The sequence below is a fragment of the Dipodomys spectabilis genome, unplaced genomic scaffold, assembly GCF_019054845.1.
Source record: "Dipodomys spectabilis isolate Male_0828 unplaced genomic scaffold, ASM1905484v1 ptg000125l, whole genome shotgun sequence".
Classification (NCBI taxonomy): domain Eukaryota; kingdom Metazoa; phylum Chordata; class Mammalia; order Rodentia; family Heteromyidae; genus Dipodomys; species Dipodomys spectabilis.
Window position 1 is genome coordinate 13,593,621 of NW_024870802.1, and position 24,037 is coordinate 13,617,657.

At 43.6% G+C, this 24,037-nt stretch overlaps 1 protein-coding gene across 1 annotated transcript; it reads left to right on the forward strand.

The window, feature by feature from the left end:
• Positions 1-247: 247 nt before the first annotated feature.
• Positions 248-22,529, forward strand: Cpn1 (carboxypeptidase N subunit 1). Its single transcript, XM_042689430.1, has 9 exons — positions 248-644; positions 7,532-7,728; positions 10,931-11,086; positions 12,272-12,454; positions 13,386-13,497; positions 13,846-13,985; positions 16,365-16,464; positions 19,190-19,308; positions 22,330-22,529. Exons 1-9 carry the CDS (start codon positions 422-424, stop codon positions 22,477-22,479), a joined length of 1,380 nt encoding a protein of 459 aa, XP_042545364.1. The 5' UTR covers positions 248-421; the 3' UTR covers positions 22,480-22,529.
• Positions 22,530-24,037: the final 1,508 nt, after the last annotated feature.

Sequence of the window (24,037 nt, forward strand, 5' to 3'; positions counted from 1 at the left end):
GAAGGAAGTTTGACTGCGGAATGTGAGGTAGATCAAAGGCTCCGAGAACTCTTTTTTGTAAGATGTGACAAAGGGTCTGGGCACATCCAGGTTTCTCAGAAGCCTTCAGGGAATCGCTGGATGATAAGCAGCTCTCTATTGAAGCCTGTTTACTGTCCAGTTAATCAGTAAACCAGAGGTAGAAAGACTACCAATGCTGGAATGCGCAAAAACCTTCCTAAAGGTTTTCCAGGTTGGGATGGGAAGAGGAATGAGTGTGGGGAGTGGACAGGCTGACTTCCAGCACGGAAGGACACTTTCTTGAGCTCCCCTTCCAGGGGCTGACCCTTTGGGCTTTCCTGACGGAACGTGGGCCCAGCTCGGATTTGTTTGGAGGGGCGGAAGCATTGGCCAGAGGCTCTCTTTGAAGAAGCCCTGCAAGATGTCAGACCTGCTATCCGTCTTCCTGCGCCTCCTCCTCCTCTTCAAGTTGGTTGCCCCGGTGACCTTCCGTCATCACCGCTATGATGACCTGGTGCGGACGCTGTACAAGGTGCGCAACCAGTGCCCGGACGTCACGCGCGTCTACAGCATCGGGCGCAGCGTGAGGGGGAGGCAGCTATACGTGCTGGAATTCAGCGACTACCCTGGAACCCACGAACCTCGTAAGTGCTGAGCGGCTCTGTGGCTTGTTGGGGTGGGGAGCAGCCCCCCTCCCTCGCAAACCCAGTCATTGGAATCGCTTCTAGGAAGGCCAGTGAAGCTGACCTTCAACCTGGTAAAGCTTTGCATGTCTAGTGCTCAGCTTCGCCTCTGGAAAGCAGTTCCATCTCCAGCCTCTGGCTCTTTGGGCTCTGTTGGCCCAAGACCTGACTGGTAAAAGTCTTTGTCTCTGATCCTATCTCATCCTCTTTGTTTCCTTCCCTTCCATCTTGCGACCTGACCTTAGTGTAATTCTTTCACAAAGCTCTGGAGTTTAAGCAGGAACTGTTTCTCTTATAGTTCTACCAGGAACAGTAAAAAGGGTTTAGGATGATCTCTTCCAAGAATGGTAGCATGGAGCAAGGTATTCTAGAGTTTGAAGCCCGGGGTACTAGCTTTATGTATTATAGTTTGCTTTTGTTATCATTAAAGTCATGCTTGCTTGGGAGCAGTTTGGGCAATAGACAAGACCTCATGTCAAAACAAACAAATTACAAATTAGATAAGGCAAAACAATTACCCATAATCCCTTCTCTCACAGATATCCATTATTAACATGTTGATGTCTGTATCCTTCCAGACTCTTCTGTGTTTATTTAATCCTCTCCGATGCGTATATTTTTTCATACACACACACACACACACAAATTGAATCAGACTCAACTGCTTTCCTCATTCTATAGTCTGTTATAAACAGTATCTCTCATCTATAAATATTTGTCATTATCTTCCAGCTGCATAATATTCTATTGCATTTTCTCATACATTGATGAACATTTATGTGATTTCTGAATTCTCAGGGCTTTATTTATGGCAATTGTGACATTCGCATTATGTCAGTTCCTCCTTTAAACCATCAACTCCAAATCCCTTGAACAGGCCTAGTCACTTGCACAGCCCTAGCCCAGTCTCCATCACAACTTGTCTAAGTTGTTGCACTAAACTTCCACTGGGCCTCTTAACTCCTAACTCCCTAGCTGCTGCCACTCTCTGAACCCACTTGGCACCAGATACCAGAATAATATCCCTTCCTCCTAGCTCCTAGCAGCGTCTTCTTACACTCATGCTTTAAAAAAAATCCATTGTTTTCTGGACGTGAAAGCTTTAGAATTTTTTATCCAAGTCATATGTCTATGTGGAGCTAAAGGCCTTTTTTTTTTGTCAGTCATGGAGTTTAAACTCTGCATCTGGGTGCTGTCCTTGAGCTCTTCAGCTCAAGGCTAGTGCTCTACCACTTGAGCCACAGCACCACTTCAGGTTTTCTGGTGGTTAATTGAGTTAGGAGTCTCATGGACTTGCTTGCCTGGGCTGGCTTTGAATTATGATCCTCAGATCTCAGCCTCTTGAGTAGTTAAGATTACAGGTATCAGCCACTGTCACCCAGCAAGGGCCTTACCTGGAAGCTGCACTTGTTATACAAGTGCAAATGCCTGCTTTTACTCAGATCACACACCCATTGCTGCTAATGTACATTATGGGGCTAGCCTCCTACTCTGTCTCCTTCTTGGTGCCTCTGTACTTTCTGGTGTTGAAGGCTTTCTTTGAAGCTATTTCAGACAATGCTAGCTCTCACTGATACCCTTCTCCCCTTCCTCTCTCTGCCAATACTGGGATTTGAACTCATGGTCTTGTGCTTTTGTTGTTTTTTTCACTCAAGGCTGGCACTCATTGCTTGAGCACACCTCCAATTCCTGATCCCTTTTTTCTTTACAATCCTGTAACTTTTGCTATTTCCTGTTTGTTCCTTTCAATTACTAAATTTTAAAATATTTGCCAGTAGCTTACTACATGCAAGAACATATATAGAAGCCAAGCACAGGTAGCTCATGCCTGTAATCCTAGATACTCAAGAGGCTGAGATCTGAAGATTACTGTTCAAAGCCAGCCTGGGCAGAAAAGTCCCTGTGAGACTCTTATCTCCAATTAACCACTCAAAAACTGGAAGTAGCACTGTGGCTCAAGTGGTAGAGCACTGGCCTTCAGCACAAAGTGGCTCAAGAACAGTGCTGAGGCTCCAAGTTTAATCCCCACAACCAAGGGTGGGGGGAAGTTTTGTAGATCCTAGAAGTAGAAAATAATACAATGACCCTCAAAGGCTTGAATTCTAGCAGAGTAAGAGTAGCAATGGATGGTGACTACATAGATACATATATCAGATGAAATCAAGTGCTATAGCAAATACTAAGTCAGGAAAGAGAGAGAGATGAGGTGAGGTTTTCATTGCCTGTTGGTTTACTTTATCTAATTGTTTTTGGTGGTACTGGGAATTGAACCCAGGGCCTCATTCATGTTAGCAAGTGATCTGTCACACGAACCATGCTCTGCTGCCCCATTTTGGGTTTTGTTTGTTTTTCAAATAGGGACTCATGGTTTTGCCATGGCTAGCCCAGGACCATGACTCTCCTACTTATGCCTGGCATTACAGTTGTGTGAGATTGGTACTCCAAACATTAAGTGTATTAAGTGGCAGGTGCTCTACCACCAGAATAATGCCTCCAGTTCTTTTTTTGCTAGTCCTGGGACTTGAACTCAGGGCCTGGGCACTGTCCCTGAGCTGTTTTTGCTCAAGGCTAGTACTCTACCACTTCCAGCTTTTTCTGTGTATGTGCTATTGGGGAATCAAGCCCAGGGCTTCATGCATGCGAGGCAAACATTCTACCACGAAGCCACCTTCCTAGCCCTCCATTTCTTTTTTGCTTTCATTATTTCTCAGGTCAAGTCTCATGTTCTTGCCCTAGCTTGAACCACAGATGTGTATCACCATACCCAGCAGGGGGACAAGCAGAGGAAAAAGCAAACCCCAAGGCTTCAGGGTCACAGCCCCCTGTGAGGGGGTCATTGCAGTCCCAGTAGGGAGAACAAAGGGGAGGTCGAGCCTCTATAAGTGCTGGAATAATAGAAACTCACATAGGCTGTTGCACAGATTTTGGCTTTTGCTTTTAGTAAAGTATGAAGTAATTGGAATGTTTGTTAGTTTTTTGTTTTATAGCACACGTTAGTTGTACAAGGCAGGGTTCATTGTGACATTTTCATACATGTAAACAATCAGCCTCCCTCCCTCCCTCCCCCTCCCCCATCCCACTCTCTGAAAACAACTTCAAAAGATTTGATTGCTTTTATTTTTTTATTTTATTCTATAGCTTTCTTTTTTATTGTCAAGGTGATGTATAGAGGGGTTACAATTTCATAAGTAAGGTAATAAGTACATTTCTTGTCAAACTTGTTACTCCTTCCCTTATTTTTCTCCCCTCATTCCCTCCTCCCTTCCCCTCCCTCCACAAGTTGTGCAGATCATTTCCAGCATAGTGTCTTGTGTATACCACTGTTGCATTGGTCCCCTTGTCCTTTGTCTCACTATTTTGTTGTTTCCCTTCTCTTCCCTAATTCAAATAAATGTATATACAATATCAGAGTACCAAAATCAAATACAGTGACAACAGGGGATATACCATATGGGGAAGAATATACGAAAGAAACAAAAAATCACCTAGTACATTAAAAACAGCAACAACAAAGAAAAACTTCTTGTGCCCATGTCTTGGAGTTCATTTTGCTTAGTATCATCTTATATGGTCATATGTACATGGCTTTGGAGGTATTTTCTCATCTGCTAAGATTATCCTAGACATATACTGATTATTGTAAATAAGAGGCGGTGTCGTTCTTACTGATGGAAGCATACAATTCATATATATATATACATATATATATATACACATACACACATACACACACACACACACACACACACACACACACACATATATATATATCACATTTTCTTAATCCATTCATCTACTGAGGGGCATCTGGGTTGGTTCCATAGCTTAGCTATGGTGAATAATGCTGCGATAAACATAGTTGTGCTGGTAGCTTTAGTATGGCCTTGTTTGTGATTGTTCTATTTTCATATATGCACATACACTTACACTGATCATATTCATCCTTATTCATTATCTTTGTCAACTCTCCCTACTCCTGCTGGAGGCTGCAGCTAGAGAGTTTTAAAGAGAAGAGTAACATGACCTGACTCGAGTTTTAAAAAGATCACTCAGAACAGAGGTCAGCAAACTATAACTCAAGGGACAGCCACCTGTTTTGATGATGAAGGTTTACTGGAACACAGTCAAGTCCATTTTGTGTGTGTGTGTTGTCTGTGGTTGCTTCTACTAAAAGAGTTGAGTAGCTGTGACAGAGTCATTATTCCCCCACAAAGTCTAAACCACTTACTATTAGGTCCTTTGTAGAAAAAATTGGTCAAGCTGGGCACCAATAGCTCACACCTGTAATCCTGGCTACTCAAGAAGCTGAGATGTGAGGATCGCAGTTCAAAGCCAGCCCAGAAAGGAAAGTCCATGAGACTCTTATCTCCAATAAACCATTAGAAAACCGGAAGTGGCACTGGGCTCAAGCGGTAGAGTGCTAGCCTTGAGCTGAAGAGCACAAGGACAGCCCAGAGTTCAAGCCCCATGAATGACAAAAAAAAAGAAAAAGAAAAAGGCTCTCAGCTCTTGGGATTGGACAGATACAGGGGAGATTTATGACAGCAATCTAGAGGGTATAAGAACCTGAACCCAAATAACAGAGGTGGCTGTTGTAAAAAAAAAAAAATGGTTGTGTTGTGTTGGGCGCTTGTGGCTCATGCCTGTAATCCTACCTACTCAAGAGGCTCAGGTCTGAGGATAACGGATCAAAGCCAACAAGAAGGTCCATGAGCCTCTTATCTCCAATTAACCACGGGGAAATAGGAAGTGGTGCTGTGGCTCAATGATAGAGCACTTGCCTTGAGCTGAAGAGCTCAGGGGGAGGGCCCAGGCTCAGAGGAAGAAAGGAAGGCAGGAAGGGAGGGAGGGAGGAAAAAAAGAAAGGATTGAGCTGTGATTCTGTTGAAATAAAGCACCAAAAACATTGATACTGAGTACCTTCTAAGTGTATAGGGGTTCCATAGGCCAGTACTAGTCTGGTACCCAGACTTTTAGGTATCACAGATAAGTTATTTATTTATTTTGTGCTAGTCTAATGGCTTGAACTCAGGGCCTGGGCTCTATCCCTGAGCTTTGTTGTTCAAGGCTAGTTTGCTACCTTTTGAGCTACAGCTCTATTTTTTTGTGTTTTTTTTTAAATTTTTTATTGTAAAGATACTATACAGAGGGTTACAGTTACATGAGTAAGGTAATACAGCTCTGTTTTTAGATTTTTGTTGGTTAATTGGAGATAAGCATGTTTCCTGTGCTTCCTTTGAACCACAGTCCTCAGAGCTCATCCTCTTGAACAGCTAGGATTACAGTGAGAGTCATCAGCACCCAGCAAGGTTATTTTTAATAACTAACAGAGATTGGAGTACACTAAAGCAAATCTCCCTAATTTTATTTATTTATTTATTTATTTTGTCGGTCGTGGGGCTTGAACTCTGGGCCTGGGCGCTGTCCCTCAGCTCTTCAGCTCAAGGCGAGCACTCTACCACTTGAGCTACAGCGTCACTTCCCCTAATTTTATTTTTACTAAGACATGAAGAAAACTACTTGCCACGTTTGCTATCACCAAATTTCCCAAAAGCTATTTCTAACATCAAGACAAAAAAGACATAATCTAATATTAAAGAAATACTTGAACTCAGGGCTTGGGTGCTGTCTCTGAACTCTTTTGCTCAAGGATAGCACTCTACCACTTGAGCTGCAGTGCCACGTCTGGCTTTTTCTGAGTAATTTATTGGAGATAAGAGTTTCATGGACTTTCTTGCCCTGCTGGCTGCAAACTGAGATCCTCAGTTTCCTGAGTAGCCAGGATTACAGGTGTGAGCCACCAGTTTCCAGCAAAAGAAATACTATTAAGATGAAAGAATGGAGACTACAAGTATTCCTTTGGGAATTCTTCTAGGGGTTGGGAAGGTGAGTCAGTAGTAGAGCGCTTGCCTTGCATGCCTGAGGCTCTGGGTTCTATTCCTCAGCACCACATAAGCAAAAAGAAAAAAACCAGAAGTGGCGCTGTGGCTCAAGTGGTAGAGCTCTAGCCTTGAGCTGAAGAGCTGAGGGACAGTGCCCAGGCCCAGAATTCAGGCCCCACGACTGGACCCCCCCCCTAAAAAAAATTCTAAATTAACCAGGTGCCCATGACTCACACCTACAATCCTAGTTACTCAGAAGGCTGAGATTTGAGGATTGTGATTCAAAGCCAGCCCAAGCAGGAAACTTCATGAGACTCTCATCTCCAGCTAACCACCAAAAAGAGCTGGAAGGGTAGCTGTGGCTCAAGTGGTAGAATGCCAGGCCTGAGTGTAAAAAGGCTCAGGGACAATGCCCAGGCCTGAGTTCAAGCCTCAGGACAGGCACCAAAGAAGAAGAAGAAGAAGAAGAAGGGGAAGATGGAGGAGGAGGAATCCCAAGATAAATTATAATGGACTGTTTGTGAGAGAAAATTTAAGTCTATCTGTGCCTTGGTAAAGCTAAGTCCAGCAAAGGAAAGAAGATATGAGGGTAGAGGTAGAGGTAGTCCCTTCCCTCTGACCCCGGTAGTGTCTACTGGCTTCCTGTGAAGTTTGACGATAATGAACATTAAAATCCCGTCATTCAGTGTGAGGGATGACATTCATTGAGCAGCATGGGGTCATTATATCCCCCCACACACACACATGAATTGATTATTTTCTGGCATGAATTTTTGTAGTCTTTTTAATTCCAAGTTGATTAGGAAGGGACTCAGGGACTGTTGGGAAACACACAGTGGATGCCTGTTATTTTCTTTTATTCATTGCTGAGAAGGGGGAGGATCCCTTTGCAAGGTAGGGAGTCAATGCCTGGCCTTTACAAAGGGCTCATCCTTCCTCTTCCTGCGCACGTTTCTCTGCTCTCAGTGGAACCGGAATTCAAGTACGTGGGGAACATGCATGGCAACGAGGTGCTGGGCCGAGAACTGCTCCTGCAGCTGGCTGAGTTCCTGTGTGAGGAGTTCCGGAACCAGAACCCACGCATCCTGCGGCTCATCCATGACACCCGCATCCATATCCTGCCCTCCATGAACCCCGATGGCTACGAGGTGGCCGCTGCCCAGGTAGGAAGCTACTCACAAAATAAATGCTAGTAGACAATAGGTTCTTTGCCCCATTGTAAATATCACTCAACAATGAGCAATGAGCCAGGTACCAGTGGCTCATGCCTGCAGTCCTAGCAACTCAGGAGGCTGAGATCTGAGAACCATGATTGGAAACCAGCCTGAGCAGAAAAATCTTTGAGACTCCTATACAATTAACCAGCCAAAAAAAAAAAAAGCTGGAAGTGAATGTGTGGCTCAAGTGCCAGACTCAGTGAAAAAGTCAAGCAAGAACTGCAGGCCTTGAGTTCAAGACCCATTACAGGCACATAGCATGACAACACTGTAAACTGAGCTATGCAATGGGAATGGTATGAATGGGAATGATATGCAATGGGAATGTTGTGCCTTTCTTGAATTTTTATCTTGAACTGTAAATGTCCTTCACATGTTCACACGCCACCTCCATTTGGTTTTGCTGGGGATATATCAAAGACAAGGAGTTTTCCCCCAATTTGAGAGTGGTGAGTTTGTTATAATTCTTCATGGTATTTTCATAGGATTTGTTCCTCTACTAGTGTAGCACTCAGCATTTCTGCTCTTTATTTTGGAAAGAAAGACAGATAAGACAATGTCTGGGCCTTTTCTTTCCAAACATAGATTCACAGTGTCAGTATGTCTTACTTTAAGTCAGTAGTTCTCCCTTAAGGCTATGCTTTCATAATTGCAAGACACTTAACAGATTTCTAGGCTCCATCCTAAGACTACTAAATTAGAAATGTCAAGGCTGAGTCCAGGCTTCTTTCTGCCTTACATGATAGCTGCGTTACTTTTAAAGCTCTGTCTAAAAAAAAAATTTGGAGGTGGTATTATTAAAGTAAGGGGGGGGGGGTGTGCACACGCACTAGTCCTGAGGCTTGTACTCAGAGACTAGGTGCTGTCCCTAAGCTTTTTTGCTCAAGGCTCGTGCTCAAGGCTGGAAACACAGCTCCACTCCTGGCTTTTGTAGTGCTTAATTGGAGATGAGTCTCACAGACTATGCTAACCAGGCTGGCTTTGAACTGCAATCCTCAGCCTCCTGAGTAGGTAGGATTACAGGTAAGCCACTGATTCCCAGCTGAAGTAAGGCATATTTTAAACTTACCTGAGAATATGGCTGCAGTGGAGATAAATGGTTGGCAGATATAGAAATAGAGCCAGGACGTTGACTCAACCATAAACCACTCGTGCAGGCACACGACTTCCTGATTAAATAGCTCAACAAATGAAAAAGAAAACTTTGCTTGGCTGCTGGAAACTCCAGAGGTGTCCATTATCATGTCTCAAGGCCTGAGTTTCCATAGAGCAGGAAAAATGGGGAGGATGCAGGAAAATCCCAACTGGATTACTTTGTCATTTTTTCCCTGTATGTAGTGAGGAGTGTACTGGAGAACCCATGTTTTTTGTGGTAGATGGAATGAGAATGAGGAAAGAAATCCTCAGCCCACCGAGGTCTAAATATACCCCTGGGAAGCCTAGCTCTGTTTGCTTGGTATGTACGTGTCCCAAGAGAGCAGACCTTGAACTTAAACCCGAGAAGACCCAGGTGGTTTTCAGGTGACACGGATACCCTCTCATAGGAAAGCAGTCCACGTGGTTGTACAATGAGACTCACCTAGCACCTGACTTTGTTTTTTGCTGGTCCTGGGGCTTAAACTCAGGGCCTGGGATCTGTCCTTGAGCCTCTCTGTACTCAAGACTAGCATTCTACCACTTGAACCACAGTGCCACTCTTGGCTTTTTCTGTTTATGTGGTACTGAGGAATTGAACCCAGGGCTTCATGCATGTTAGGCAAGCACTCTACCTGTAAGCCACATTCCCAGCCAGCACCTGACTTTAAAGCCAGGTAGAACAAGACTTTAAAGGTAGGCAGAATAATAGTCTTCCAAAGATGTCTGCATCCTAATCCCCAGAACCTACAAATATGTTATATTATTCAATGAGTGGAAATTAAGGTTGCAGATGGAATAAAGGTTGCTCATGATTTAACCTAAGCTATCCTGGATTGCTTGAGTGGCCCCAATACAATCTATGGCAAGCCTCCTTTATGTGTGGAAGAGGAAGACTGAAGGTTAGAATCAGAGAGAGATTTGAAGATGTTATGCTGATAGCTCTGAAGATAGAAGGGACCATGAACCTAGGAATATAGATGGCTTCTAGAAGCTAGAAACATCAGGAAACAGATTCCTTTAGAACCCTCTTGAGGAGCAAGCCCTACTGACACCATGATTTTAATCCTGGGAGACCCATTTCAATTTTCTGACTTCTAAAACTGTAAGATAATTGTTCATGTTATTTTGTTATAATAGCTATGGAAAGCTAAGATAGTTCATCAGCTGGTGAATGGATGAGTAAAACATGACAAATCCCTATAATGGAGCTACCTTGGTAATAAAAAAGAATGAAACGAATATATGCTATAGAGGTAACCCTCAAAAAAAACATGCCCAAGCCAGGTGCCATTGGTTCATGCTTGTAATCCTAGCCACTCAGGAGGCTGAGATCTGAGGATCAGTTCAAAGCCAACCCAGGCAGGAAAATCCATGAGACTCTTATCTCCAGTTAACTACCAAAAAGCTGGAAATGGTGCTGTGCCAAAGTGGTAGAGCACTAATCTTGATCATAAAAGCTGAGGGACAGTGCCTAGACCTGAGTTCAAGCCCCAGGACTGGCACCAAAAAAAAAAAGTGGGAAACAGAAAAGCAAACAATATATGATCCTTCTTATGTGACAAATACAGAAAATGTGAGTCTCTGGAGGAAGAGGGTGATTCCTTAAGTCTGGGTTGGATGAGAGGATTTATTTGAATAAGAATGAGATTTCTTCTTAAGAAATAAAAATATTCTAAAATTAGATTTGGTAAGTATACCAAATTTATTGAGTTGTACATATAGAGCAAGTAATTTTGTGTCATGTATATTATAGCTCAGTAAAATTATTTCTGAAAACCTAGGGTACCCATAATCTGAAACACTTTACTCTTATTAGAGTTTCTCCTAGGATTCCCTAGTTTCATTGTCTATTGGGAAACTTGAACCATACCACCAGGATTTTGGATAAGTTAAAAAAGAAAACGCTACATCATTTGCTAGATTAAACTAATAACAAAGAGTTATACACTATTCTTCAGAGAGAAGATTTGGCCTGAAACCTTCACTTTCCATTTCTCTGCTTTCTCCCCAGGGCCCATACATGTCTGGGTATCTGGTTGGCAGGAACAATGCAAATGGAGTGGACCTGAACCGCAACTTTCCTGATCTCAATACCTACTTCTATTACAACGAGAAGTATGGAGGTCCCAACCACCACTTGCCACTTCCAGACAACTGGAAAAGTCAGGTAGGAGATAAGAAATATGACAACAGAAGCAGATAAATCAGCACCTAAAATTTCTGACAGGGTGCTAAACAGTCAACAAAACAAGCAAGAATTAAGCATCAGTGTATCTCTGTGTTAGTTTGTGCAAAACAATAACCAGGTATTATGCTTCTTCATTCTGTTCCTTTCCCCAGCAATGAGCCCTTCAGGGACCCCAAGCTCATTGCCTGGTTGAGGTTAGTGAAAACAGTATTATGTAGTTGCATGGCACTTAATGATTTCATGTTCTTTCATAGCCATTGTTTCAGTTGATTATCATAATACTGTACCATGAATTATTAAGCAGTGTTATTCATCCCTATTTCATGCACTTATATGTTACAATATAGCAGTTATGTTGGGAGAAGGAAGAGGTTGAAAAAAAATTAGTATAAGCTGGGGATACTTGTAATCCCAGCTACTAGGGAAGGAGAAGCAGGAAGACTGTGAGTTTGAAGGCAGCCTAGGCAAAGTTAGCAAGATCTTATCTCAAAAACAAAAACAAAATAAAACTCAAAACAAAAGAGCTGTGGATATAGTTCAAGTGGCAGTGGGCTTACTAGATGAAACCATGAGTTTGATCCCAAGTACTTCAAAAGGAAGGGAGGGAGGGAAAGTAGGAGGGAAGCAAGGAAGGAAGGAAAGACCATTACTATACACTAATGACATTCTGGGCTGGGAAGGTGGCTCAGTAGTAGAGTGCATGCCTTGCATGCCAGAGGCCCTGGGTTCGATTCCTCAGCACCACATAAGAAAAAAGAAAAAAGCCGGAAGTGGCGCTGTGGCTCAAGTGGTAGAGCGCTAGCCTTGAGCTGAAGAGCTGAGGGACAGCGCCCAGGCCCAGAGTTCAGGCCCCGCGACCGGACCCAAAAAAAATAAATAAACAACTAATGACATTCAGATTTATTTACTAGAAACCCTAAATGTCTGCAGAAGTGTCTGGTGTAGTGGGTAATTTGTGAAACCTTTTCCCAGGGGTGATAAAGAAACCAAACTGGAGCTTTGAACTCTCATATCCATTTTCAGAGTGCTTGTTTGTTTGCTCGCTTCTTCCTCCCTCCCTCCCTCTCTCTTCCTCTTTTCCTCCTCTCTCTTCCTCCTTCTCCTCCTCTCTCTTTCTCTGTCTGTCTGTCTGTCTGTCTGTCTGTTTGTCTCTCCTCCTCACAGGTGGAACCTGAGACTCGGGCTGTGATCCAGTGGATACGCTCCTTCAACTTTGTCCTCTCGGCTAATCTCCATGGAGGGGCAGTGGTGGCCAATTACCCATATGACAAGTCCCTTGAGCATCGGTCCCGAAGCTCCCATCACTCTTCCAATTCCCCCACACCTGATGACAAGCTTTTCCAAAAGGTACAGAATGACAGCTCATCCACCCAGGGAACTTGGGGCTGAGACAATGAGCTTGAAGTCAGTGACACAGGGCTTCCTTAACAAGAGCTCTGCAAAAAGCAAACACCCCCTGCTTGTGAGGGGCTGTCTAGTAAGTTACATTTTGCTTTGAATGGTAAGCCACATATTGATGAAACTTTGGAAAAGGGAGAGCTGCATAGTATACTTCCCATGACATAAAAAATATTTGGCAAGAAACGTGCCGAAAAACTAATTACACTGGTTGTTAAATTAGTGGAACTAATTTGAATTTGGAGGATTCTAATTTACAATTTTAAGATGATTAGCCTGTGTTAATTAAAAAATAAGCCATGTACATGAAAAAGGTTGAAACAGTAAAGCAATAGAATATAAATTATATATTATAATCTATATACTAATATGAAAATGCATTTTCATGATATAATTATTTTATAATAAAACACTAGACTATAAAATTAGAATTATATGTAACTATATCAATATGTTATAAGTAATTATTTATAGTGAGGATTATAGACTAAAGCCACTATCCCTAGACTCAACACACATCTTTCACCCAACAAAATATAATACTTTTCCTAATTTACTCATTCCTTGATTTTTAAAAAATAAAATACTACTAAAAAATTGGCACAACTAAAAAGGACATTCTGTATCATCTAATGTCACTCTTCCCTTTGCATGTAAAGACACTTAGTGTCAAGAGAGTGGAAAAACCAGAGTACAGATGTCCTACCTAGTCCATGTCTCACACACACACACACACACACACACACACACACCCGTCTCTGATCATATTTTCTTTTCCTAACACATATAATCAGTTGTTTAGATGTGTGAGTGGCTTGGATCTACCTAGTTCAAGGCTGAGCATTGACACAAGGTCATTTTCTGCCTGTACTTCCTCTAGCTGGCCAAGGTGTACTCTTATGCACATGGATGGATGTACCAGGGCTGGAATTGTGGGGATTACTTCCCAGATGGCATCACCAATGGGGCTTCCTGGTATTCACTCAGCAAGGGTGAGGAGAATCCTGGGAATTGCACGTGCTGAAGTAGAACAGTGCCCCTTTTCTGTCTGAATGGCCAGTTTTAGAACTTCACATTCCAGTGGACTTTGGGAACAAGAGGGACAAAAAGGGAAATTAAATTATGAGAGAAGATGCAGATGACAAAATGTTCGTTAGTGAAGAGAAAACTGGAATGAGAAAGGCATGTGAACTGGGAACTTGGGGAAAGATGGTGGGGGAGGAAAGTAAACGGTGGTTGATGTAGAATAGGAGGTAATGGAGGGATGTGGGCAGATTGTGATAAAGGGAAGCACTGGGGAAGTCAGTCGTACCAATCTACCACTGCCCTCTTCATCCTAGGAATGCAAGACTTTAATTATCTCCACACCAACTGCTTTGAGATCACATTAGAACTGAGTTGCAACAAGTTTCCTCGCCAGGAGGAATTACAGCGAGAGTGGCTGGGTAACCGGGAAGCTCTAATCCAATTCTTGGAACAGGTAAAACCTCATTTTCCAACTTTCCTGGTTATATAAGGAGAAGTGTTTCCCAGTGGTTGGTGTTGCAGGCCTGACTTTACCTCTCACTTGATACAATGAATGTGAGTTGCTTCTACGAGTGCGATGTGTTTAGTCAAATTTTTAGTACAGCTATAAGCTGGGGATTATGAATAAACAAGCCCACTAAGACACTGATCACATGTCCCTGTGCATAAGGAACTGACAGGGGCTGGGAAGGTGGCTCAGTGGTAGAGTGCTTGCCTTGCATGCATGAGGCCCTGGGTTCGATTCCTCAGCACCACATAAGCAGAAAAAAGCCAGAAGTGGTGCTGTGGCTCAAGTGGTAGAGTGCTAGCCTTGAGCTGAAGAGCTGAGGGACAGCATCCAGGCCCAGAGTTCAAGGCCCATGACTGGCAAAAAAAAAAAAAAAAAAAAAAAAGGAACTGACATTCTGTTAAGTAAATTTTATGGCATGTTGAAGAGAAATGCTGAGGAAGAAGGCTTTACAGAGAAGCTGTCTTTTAACAAAGACTTCAGGAAGTTGAGGGAGAGGATATGCAGGTATCTACAGGGAAAAAGGAGGATTTTCTTGGACACAACAAATTCAGAGTCAGGGGCTGGGAAGGTGGCTCAGTGGTAGAGCGCTTGCCTTGCATGCCTGAGTCTCTGGGTTCGATTCCTCAGCACCACATAAGCAAAAAGAAAAAAGCTGGAAGTGGCGCTGTGGCTCAAGTGGTAGAGCACTAGCCTTGAGCTGAAGAGCTGAGGGACAGCACCCAGGCCCAGAGTTCAGGCCCCATGACTGGACCCAAAAAAAACAAAAAACAAAAAAAAAACAAATTCAAAGTCAATCATAAAAGCAGCATTTGAAAAAAATCAAGCCAGGCTTCAGTGGTTCATGCCTATAATCTTAGTTACTCAGGAGGCTGAGATCTGAGGATCATGGTATGAAGCCAGCCCGGGCAGGAAAACCCTTGAATCTCTTATCTCCAGTTAATCACCAAAAAAGCTGAAAATGAAGTTATGGCTCAAGTGGTAGAGCACTACCCTTGAGCAAAAAAGCTCGGGACAGTGCCCAAGACCAGCACTATATATTCCTTGAGAGGAGGGGAGGATGGAGAGAATGGAGGGGAAGCCAATGAAAGGGGTGGCTTTGATCAAGAAGCATTGTATTCATAACCTGACTTATGGAATTATAGCTATTGCATACAACTACTTAATAAAGAAATAGACAAATATTCAGGGAGATACAAACCAACATCACAAGGAAATACCACCTCACACTCATTAGCATGGTTGCTGCTAATAAAGCAAGGATGTAGAGAAACTAGGACACTCAGTCACAGTGAGTGGGAAGCTCTATGGTAGAAACAGCATGGCAGTCCTTCAGCAAATTAAAAACAAGACTGTAGCTCCATAGTAGAACAATTGACTAGCATAGACAAGGACTTAAGTTGAGGACTTAGGCTCATTTCTGTAATGAATTTGAACTATTCAGAAGGCTGAGATCTGAGGAACCTGGCTCAAAGCCAGCCTGGGCAGACAAATCCACAAAATTTCTAGCAAAAAGCCAGAAGCCGAGCTGTGGCTCAAGTGGTAGAGTGCCATTCTTGAGTGAGAATGCTAAGGGCTTCCACCTAGGCCCTGAGTTCAAACAAACAAAAAAGAATTGGGACATCATCTGGCTGGAATTTCAGTATCTCAGGAGCAAGATGAAGGGTAAGTGGAATGAGACCAGACAGCTAACAAGGATGACAGTTTTACAGAACAGCATAGGAACTCTTTTTTTTAATGATTTTTTTTTCTGGTACTGGGGCTTGAGCTCAGGGCCTGGGCTCTGTCCCTGAGCCCCTTTGTGCTCAAGGATAGTGCCCTACCATTTGAGCCACAGTGCCACTTCTGGCTTTTTCAGAGTACTTTATTGGAAAACAGAGTCTCAGACTTTCCTACCTAGACTGGCTCTGAACTGCAATCCTCAGATCTCATCATCCTGAGTAACTAGGATTAAAGGTATAAGCCACTGGCATCCAGCTTATGATTTGTTTTTATTAGTGTATATTAATTGTAAAAAGGGTTTCATGGCATTGTTTCTACATAGGTATATAATGTCTGACTACATTCAGTGTGGAACCCCTCTAATGAGCGCGCGAACTTTCAGCTATGCTCTCAGCAAAGAGTAAACAGTGATATCATGTGACTGAGGTTTTAACTGCATGCTTCCTACTGTTCTCTGATTAGGGTGGGCCAGCAAAGAGATCAGTCAAAGGTCTGTGATAGTCCTTTCTGAGAAGATTGAGTACAAGACATATGAGACATTTGAGCCTGGGACACTGTTACAGTGTTGTGTGACCATAACTCTAGACTTGCTCTTTCCTGTAGGTTCACCAGGGCATCAAAGGCATGGTGCTTGATGAGAATTATAACAATCTCACCGGGGCTGTCATCTCTGTCAGTGGGATTAATCACGATGTCACTCCGGGTAAGTGACCCCTGCTCATGAGTGTGAAGGGAACTTCTCATCTTCTTCTGCCTGGTTAGACCTGGGCACTGGTTTTAAGCTGCAAGACTGGCAGACAGGTACAGGGAATGAGGCAACTGAAGACAGGGTACTAGAAGTGTAGACAGTCAATTAGGAAGCTTGGTCAAGCAACGAAGAGATTTGAATGGAAAATCTTTTTATTTCAACGCTATCCCTGAGAGACGAGTACCAAGAAAGAGGGATATAAATGTAACTTTCATCACAGGCCAGGAATCAGGGCAACAGGGCAGTGGATAGCTTGAACTCTGGGCCTGGGCGCTGTCCTTGCGCTCTTCAGCTCAAGGCGAGCGCTCTACCACTTGAGCCAAGTGCCACTTCTGGTTTTCTGGTGCTTTATTGGAGGTAAGAGTCTCACAGACTTTCCTGCCTGGGCTGGCTTTAAACCATGATCCTTAGATCTCAGCTTCCTAAGTAGCTAGGATTACAGGCATGAGCCACCAGTGCCAGGCCAGTGCAGTTTTTTAAGACTATTTCTGGCTTGAAGCTATTTGCTATGCTATAGCAAAACCAGGGAGAACAGAGGATTGTCAAACCAATGCTCAGTCCCGTTCCCCGCTTCCCCCCCCCCCCTCCCCCGGCAATGCAGAGCTTTCACTATATGTCCATTAAGGGAAAAGTTAACAAGAATGATCTTACAGGCTTGGCAGAGCACAAGATTGATGGTGGAGGTAAATCTCAGAGAGCTCCCTGGAATCTCCTAGAAAGGGTATGAACTGTCTCGTGGAAGGACAGTGTTTCACCCTGAGCCAGTTGCATTTCTGATGAATAACTCTTCTACCAATAGTCAGGGGTCGGTGAGATTTGCCTACCTCCTTTTAATCTTAATAACAGCAAGGCTCCACTATATCTTACCACACAAATATTAGTTGTAGACATCTTATTTCAAGCAGTATTCTGGCAAAAGAAATCTCTCTTCTTTTTTCTTTTGTGTGTGTGTGTGTGTGTGTGTGTGTGTGTGTGTGTGTGTGTTTTGCCGGTCATGGAGCCTGAACTCTGGGCCTGGGCACTGTCCCTCAGCTCTTCAGCTCAAGGCTAGCACTCTACCACTCAAGCCAGAGTGACACTTCCGGCTTTTTCTGCTTATGTGGTGCTAAGGAATCGAACCCAGGGCTTCATGCATGCAAGGCAAGCAGTCTACCACTGAGCCACCTTTCCAGCTCCAAAAGAAATCTCTCTTCTATGTGCTTTTATTTTTTCTGTCAGTCATAGGGCTTGAACTCTGGACCTGGATGCTGTCCCTGAGCTCTTCAGCTCAAGGCAAGTGTTCTACCACTTGAGCCACGGTGCCACTTCCAGTTTTCTGGTGGTTTATTGGAGATAAGAGTCTCAAGGAATTTTCTGCCCAGACTGGCTTTGAACCTCAGTCCTCAGATCTCAGCCTCCTGAGTAGCTGGGATTAAAGGCGTAAACCTGGCTCTTCTGTGTTCCTTAAGGTGGTGCCAGTATATCTTCAGGGAAAGGTTTATTCAAGGCAAAGGCAATATCCTTTTGTAGTGAGGCATCAGACAATCTCTTTGAGTATCCTCATTCTCAAATGGAACCAAATGTCCAATGAGACATTTCATAATCGTTTAGCCTGGCCCTCCCACTGAATAGGAAATTATACAATGCATGCATTGCTGACTGGTTGTCCAACTCAGAACCATGACTAGCACAGGTTGTGCACTGCTCACATGTGTAGCTTTTCCCCTGATTCTAAGAATACTTATAAAGTAAGCCCCTCCCCTCTCAGTTTAGGAATAATTTATTTAGAAAAGCAGGGAGAAATAGGAAGAAAAAAGCAGACTCTCATCACATATGAGAGGCGGAACAAGTGGCTCAAAATGTCAGCTCTCATCTGGGTGCATTTATACTTTCTAAACTAAGCTAGAAATCTGGCTCAAATCTTTCCTAGATAAGTAGCTACTTTTTTATGTGTAAAATATTTATTAATTAAAAATTTAAACCTATTTCATATGAACAGATAGCCTATTTTTTAATTAAAAGAAGTATACTTTGTAAAATAAAAAAATATTAATGAGAGAAGTGTTTCAGTTTCACTTTTATTCCTCTGAAATAGGATCCCATTACACAGCCCATGCTGGTTTAGAACTTGGTTAGCCTGGAACTCAAGACTTTCTTGCCATGGCCTCCTAAGTACTGGGAGTACAGGCATGTGACACCATGTCTGGCTCAGTTTCACATTCTTGCAAATCTCTTGAATGTTGCTTTATGGAGGACAGCTGGATTCTCATGTCTGCATCTGCATTCAATCTGCTGGCAATATATTAAAATTAAAATACAGGGTATGAAATGGAACACACTGCTCTCATTACACTGTATAGAGCATCTTCTTAGTAAATCCTGCTAAGGAATCTGTTTGCCAGTGACTGAGCCTTCTCTGAATCAAGCTTCAGTTGTTAGAATCTCCAGATCACTTTTGAAATCAAGGTTGCATTGGAGGCATGCTTGCTTTTTTTTTTGCTGGTCCTGGGGCTTGAACTTGGGGCCTGAGCTCTGTCCCCGAGCCTCTCTGTGCTCAAGGCTAGTGCTCTACCACTTGAACCACAGCACCACTTCCGGCTTTTTCTGATTATGTGGTACTATCGAACCCAGGGCTCCATGCATGCTAGGCAGGCACTCTGTTTTAAGCCAGCAGTCTGACTTACATTCTTGTAACTTTCAGGTGAGCAAGGTGATTACTTCCGCCTGCTGCTTCCAGGCACCTATACTGTCACGGCCACAGCCCCTGGGTTCGACCCCCAGACTGTGAGTGTGACCGTGGGTCCAGCAGAACCAACACTGGTGAGTCTGGCTAAGCTTTAGAAGGCCTTTGTAAATGTCACCTTATGCCATGTTAAATACAGTTCACGCTTAGTTTCTTGTCTCCCTGAGGTTTTCTTTTATCATTAAAAAAAAATCCATTGCTCTTCTGTGCTGATTTTTCTTCTGGCGCTCTGCTGTTATATCCTTTCTTCTGACATTTCCTCATTCTTCTGATTAACACAGCATTGTCATTAAAAGCATTCTAGTTTATTTGTCCACAGACCTTAGACAGATCTCACTCATCCTCAATTTCTTCCTGGTGAATTGGTTCTAACATGCCTTCTTCACAAGAGGTTGAAAAGAGAAAATTCACATCCAGCATTTAGAGTAGTGACTGACACTTGGGAAATACTCAACAAAGGTTGGATTCTAAGTCCTAGAGCCCTTGCAACAAATTCCGGAGTTGTGTTCTTCAGTGTCATAAGTAAGGATGACCACTAGATGGTGCTCTCTCAGCTCACTCCTGCCCTATGGGGCCTCTTGAAGTTCTGCTTTGCTCTTGCTGTTAGCCAAAAGCCAGTCACCTCTAATACTCAATTCTCTACCCAGTTCCTTCACAGATAAGAGGCAAGAACAACCTCTCAAATTTTGGCCTGGAATTTTTCATGTTAGGTAACAGACTGGAATATCAGAGGTTAAAGGAGCTCAGAGATAAAATAATAATAATAGTAATAATAACAACAATAATGAGTCAGGGCCAGACACTGGTGGCTCATCCTGTAATCCTAGCTACTCAGGAGGCTGAGATCTGAGGATCATGGTTCAAAGCCAGCCCGGGCAGGAGAGACCGCGAGACTCCTATCTCCAATAAACCACCAGAAAACCGGAAGTGGCGCTGTAGCTCAAGTGGTAGAGCGCTTGCCTTGAGCTGAAGAGCTGAGGGACAGCGCCCAGGCCCAGAGTTCAAGCCCCACGGCCGACAAAAAAAAAGAATTCAGGGACAGCACCCAGGCCCCAAGTTAAAGCCCCAAGAATGACAATAACTAACTAAATAAATAAATAAATAGGTAGCTCTGTTTAAGGAGCATGCACTGCACCTAGTTGCTACAGTCAGCTTTGCCCAAGGTCCTGTTCCTTCTCTACACAACCCTGGAGCTTGGTAGACCTCCCTCTCCCTTTCCTTATCAGCACAATGCAGTCAGACAGGCAGCTTATCTGTAAATATAGCATCAGGTACCATTTACTGAATAGGAGTTATGTACAGACACTGTATAAGAACTTTCCAGAATTGCCCCCTATTTAGTCTACAGCACTCCTGTAAGGCAGATACATAAGTGTATCCATTTGTGGCCCCAGAAACTGAAAATTAGAAAAGATAAGAAAATGTGACAGTATCACACAATAAATGGTGAGAGCCAGGATTTAAAGCTATCACAGACTCTCCGCTTCCTCCTTAACTAATGCCACAGGGCCTCACGCTGTTCTCAAAATCTGCTCACAACTCTGTTTTAATACAAGTGAAGTTTCTCCCCATCCCCCGTCCCTTCATTCCATCTCCTGCATATTATACATTCTATTTGCAGAGAAGGAAGAAAAGAGTGACTTTTTCATTGCTGATGTCTGATCCAGATTTCCCAACAAACACATCTTTTTTTTCCTTGTTATATTCTAAAATCATATGAACAGCAGGCAATTACACATGTAAGTCTTGTGCTACACAAATCTACTCAATGCCAAATATAACAGCTACACATCTTGAGTAACCCTCTGTTTGACAGTATATCACCTCCTTTTTTTCACATCTTTGAAATAAACACAAACCTTCATTATATGAATCTAGCTCAGAAAAATAAACAACTATCATATGGATACAGTGCTCAGTTACAGTAAAAACTAAGAATCTACTTATTGATAATAGACTATGTTTCCATCCCCATTCTAAAGCAGATAGCTATCGGGCTGAGGAAAGGAAAAAAAGAAAAGATTGTTTCTGGGAGTTGGAGGCATGGCTCATGTGGTAGGGTACCTACCAATGAATTGAAAGCATCAAATACTGAGTTCAAATCCCAGTCTAAGGTGGGGGGGGGGGCGGGGGGAGGTGGTTTCCAAAGGATTTTCATGTTAGACTTGAGCTTTCAAGTTTGTTCTGGAGCCCAGCACTCTTTTACCTTTCTCCTCAGCCCACCAGACATAGGGACTCCTTTGGTTTCCCTCTGTTCTTTCCTGTTTTTCTTGTCCTCTCTCTTTCCTAGGTTTCTGTATTGCTACATAGGAAATAGGAAATGACACTGTAGAGTTGGCTCAGATTCTCCCCTCCCCCTCCGGAGAATTAGCAGAAAAGCTGGCTGTGGAATCTATGGAAGGAGCAGGAAATAACCCCATAGAGAGGCCTCTCAGTCAGTGGCATGTTTGTAATCCCAGCTGCTCTGGCAGCTCCAGTCCTTCCCAGGGAAAAGTCAGGGCTGCGGGGGGAGTGTGGTTAGGACACTGCCTCTCTCTCTCTCCTTTCTCTCCCTGCCAGCGCTCCACAGTGCCTGCCCGCCAAAATCTTGCTTTCTGCAGGCTGTGGCCAGAGGAAAGCTCCATTGTAGCCCTCAGAAAGGATTCCATGATACCCATGGAAATTTAGGGCAATCTCCATCAACTCTATTACCCCAATTGCCAAACACTGGGTGGCCAGAAGGACTAGAGTTCTGCAGGCCTGAGATGCCTGAACAGGGCACCTAGGAGTCACAGCCAGCCCAAAGCAAATGGCAATTAGGAGACCACCATTCGCAGCCCTCATCCTAAGCAACAGCATTAGTGAAATCCCGGCTGGAGGTGTAGATGGAAGTTTTTTCTAACACATATGAAACAAACGTAGATTTTGATCATCCACCCACATCTTGTGTCACCAGTGATTCTGTGCCAGTCTTGTGGAAAAGAATTGCCAAGACTCCAGGATACCAACGTATTGCTTTGGGTTGTGGCTAGACTACTTCTCCCAGGTCTTGTCTTCGGAACCTGATACTGTGGAAAGAGTCCAAGCTTGTCTTCTAGCTTCTGCCTTCTCCCTTCCAGGTTAACTTCTACCTCAAGAAAAGTAAGGCCCAAGTGTACCCTATGAGGAGAACTCCCAGCGGTGAGCAGGCAGCCCGCGTGAAAGTGCTATCCCGGCCGTCCAGAAAGAAAGACCCAGGGATGAAGAAGCCACACAGAGGTCCCGCCTGAAGCCCACAGCACTGCAAAGAGGCCTTGTCCTGCTCTCGGGTCCCCTGGGCCTGCTTCCTATTTTATTATATAGGACATATTTCAATATAAGCACTATAGTTCAGAATGGTCTCCACCTGGTCTAGGAGCGTACCCTCTCAGCCAGCATTAAAGGAATCAGAACAGATCGAAATGTGGTACAGTTGTACAGCCATCCAGCAGGGTTCAGAAGCTTTCCTATTTCTCCAAGTCTGATTCAGGCTCTGTGCTAGTCCACATTACACCAGGGACTGTCTCCAGAGTCTAGCACAGAACTTCCAATGCAGTAAGGAAGGATTCTAAATGATTGAAATACTAAGGTGAGCTGAAGCAAAGCCAGGAAACCCCAAGGACTATATTCCAACAGCAAACAAGTTTCCTAGTAAGTCCAGAACTTGACATGTGACATCTAATCTCACTGTTCCCCGTATCTATCCATAAGCATCGCGGACAACATGAGTCTGTTCAAACCTTTCCTGAGTATGGTATGACACTGATACCTCCCTGACTGGCCCTGTGCCTGGCAGCACACAGCTTGCCCTCTGCAGCTCGCCAGTGGGCTCCCAGAACAAACCCACTCATGCTGAAAGCATAACTGAGCCAAGTCGGTGTCACCAAGTCAGAGGGTGTGCAGTCTTCTACATTTGGGAAGCACTCAATCTCATAAGCCCTAGTGGTGTGCTGAGGTTGGAACTGGGGGGGGGGGGGGGAAACAGGGGGGATGTTCTTCACCATGGATCTCCTTTCAGAATTCAGCCTCTAGGAGAAAGGGTAGACTTTGTCCCCCACCCCCATCAACCCAGATCTTTGTTACTGCTGTGTAATTTAACACCTCTAAAAGCATTGTATCCCATACCCACCAGAACCTGTGTGCACCTTTCCTCCAAAATTCAGATTCATAGATAATTCATTTTTCTCTTACTGGAGTCGTCTCAATCCATTGTCAAAAGAAATCATCTTTTTCCACTTAAGAGAATTCTCTCATGAGATTAAAAAATCAATCCTTTTTTTTTATATTTTTGCTTTCTTTCCAATTCGAATCTGTGATTCCCTTGTTGTCATCAGGAAGCAGCTACTTGAGAAGGCACTGCGCACTTAATTCCAAGGCCCTTTTATACCTGAGCTTGCCATATGCTCTAGGTGCTGCAATTGTCTGAATATCACTTACTTTATTTTCAGGTTCCTGGGTACAAAGTCCCATTTATGTCTCTGTGTGAAGGGGGATAGAGGACGAACTAGAATGACATGGTTTCTCTGTTTTGGAGTTGGAGATACTTGGAGGGAGAGACAAAGAAGAAAATAAGCTAATACACAAATACAAAATTAAATTAAATCTAGGATGCAGTATGGAAAGAAGAAATGGCAGGATGATTTTGAGACAGGATCGTAAGAGAAGACTTATCTGAAGAGATGGTGGGAGGGAAGGAAAGGATAAGAAGGAAGGCTTGTGAGGAATAGGAAGAATAGGTCCATGCAGGAGTGGCAGGAAACAGCCTGTTTCTCAGTGGCTGCCTGTCTTGGATCTAACGGTGCATGCGTG

Coding starts and splice junctions, on each gene's coding strand:
- Cpn1 (XM_042689430.1), top strand. CDS start 422: ATGTCAGACCTGCTATCCGTCTTCCTGCGCCTCCTCCTCCTCTTCAAG. Junction 7,729..10,930: donor ACGAGGTGGCCGCTGCCCAG/GTAGGAAGCTAC, acceptor CTTTCTCCCCAG/GGCCCATACATGTCTGGGTA. Junction 13,986..16,364: donor TAATCCAATTCTTGGAACAG/GTAAAACCTCAT, acceptor TCTTTCCTGTAG/GTTCACCAGGGCATCAAAGG.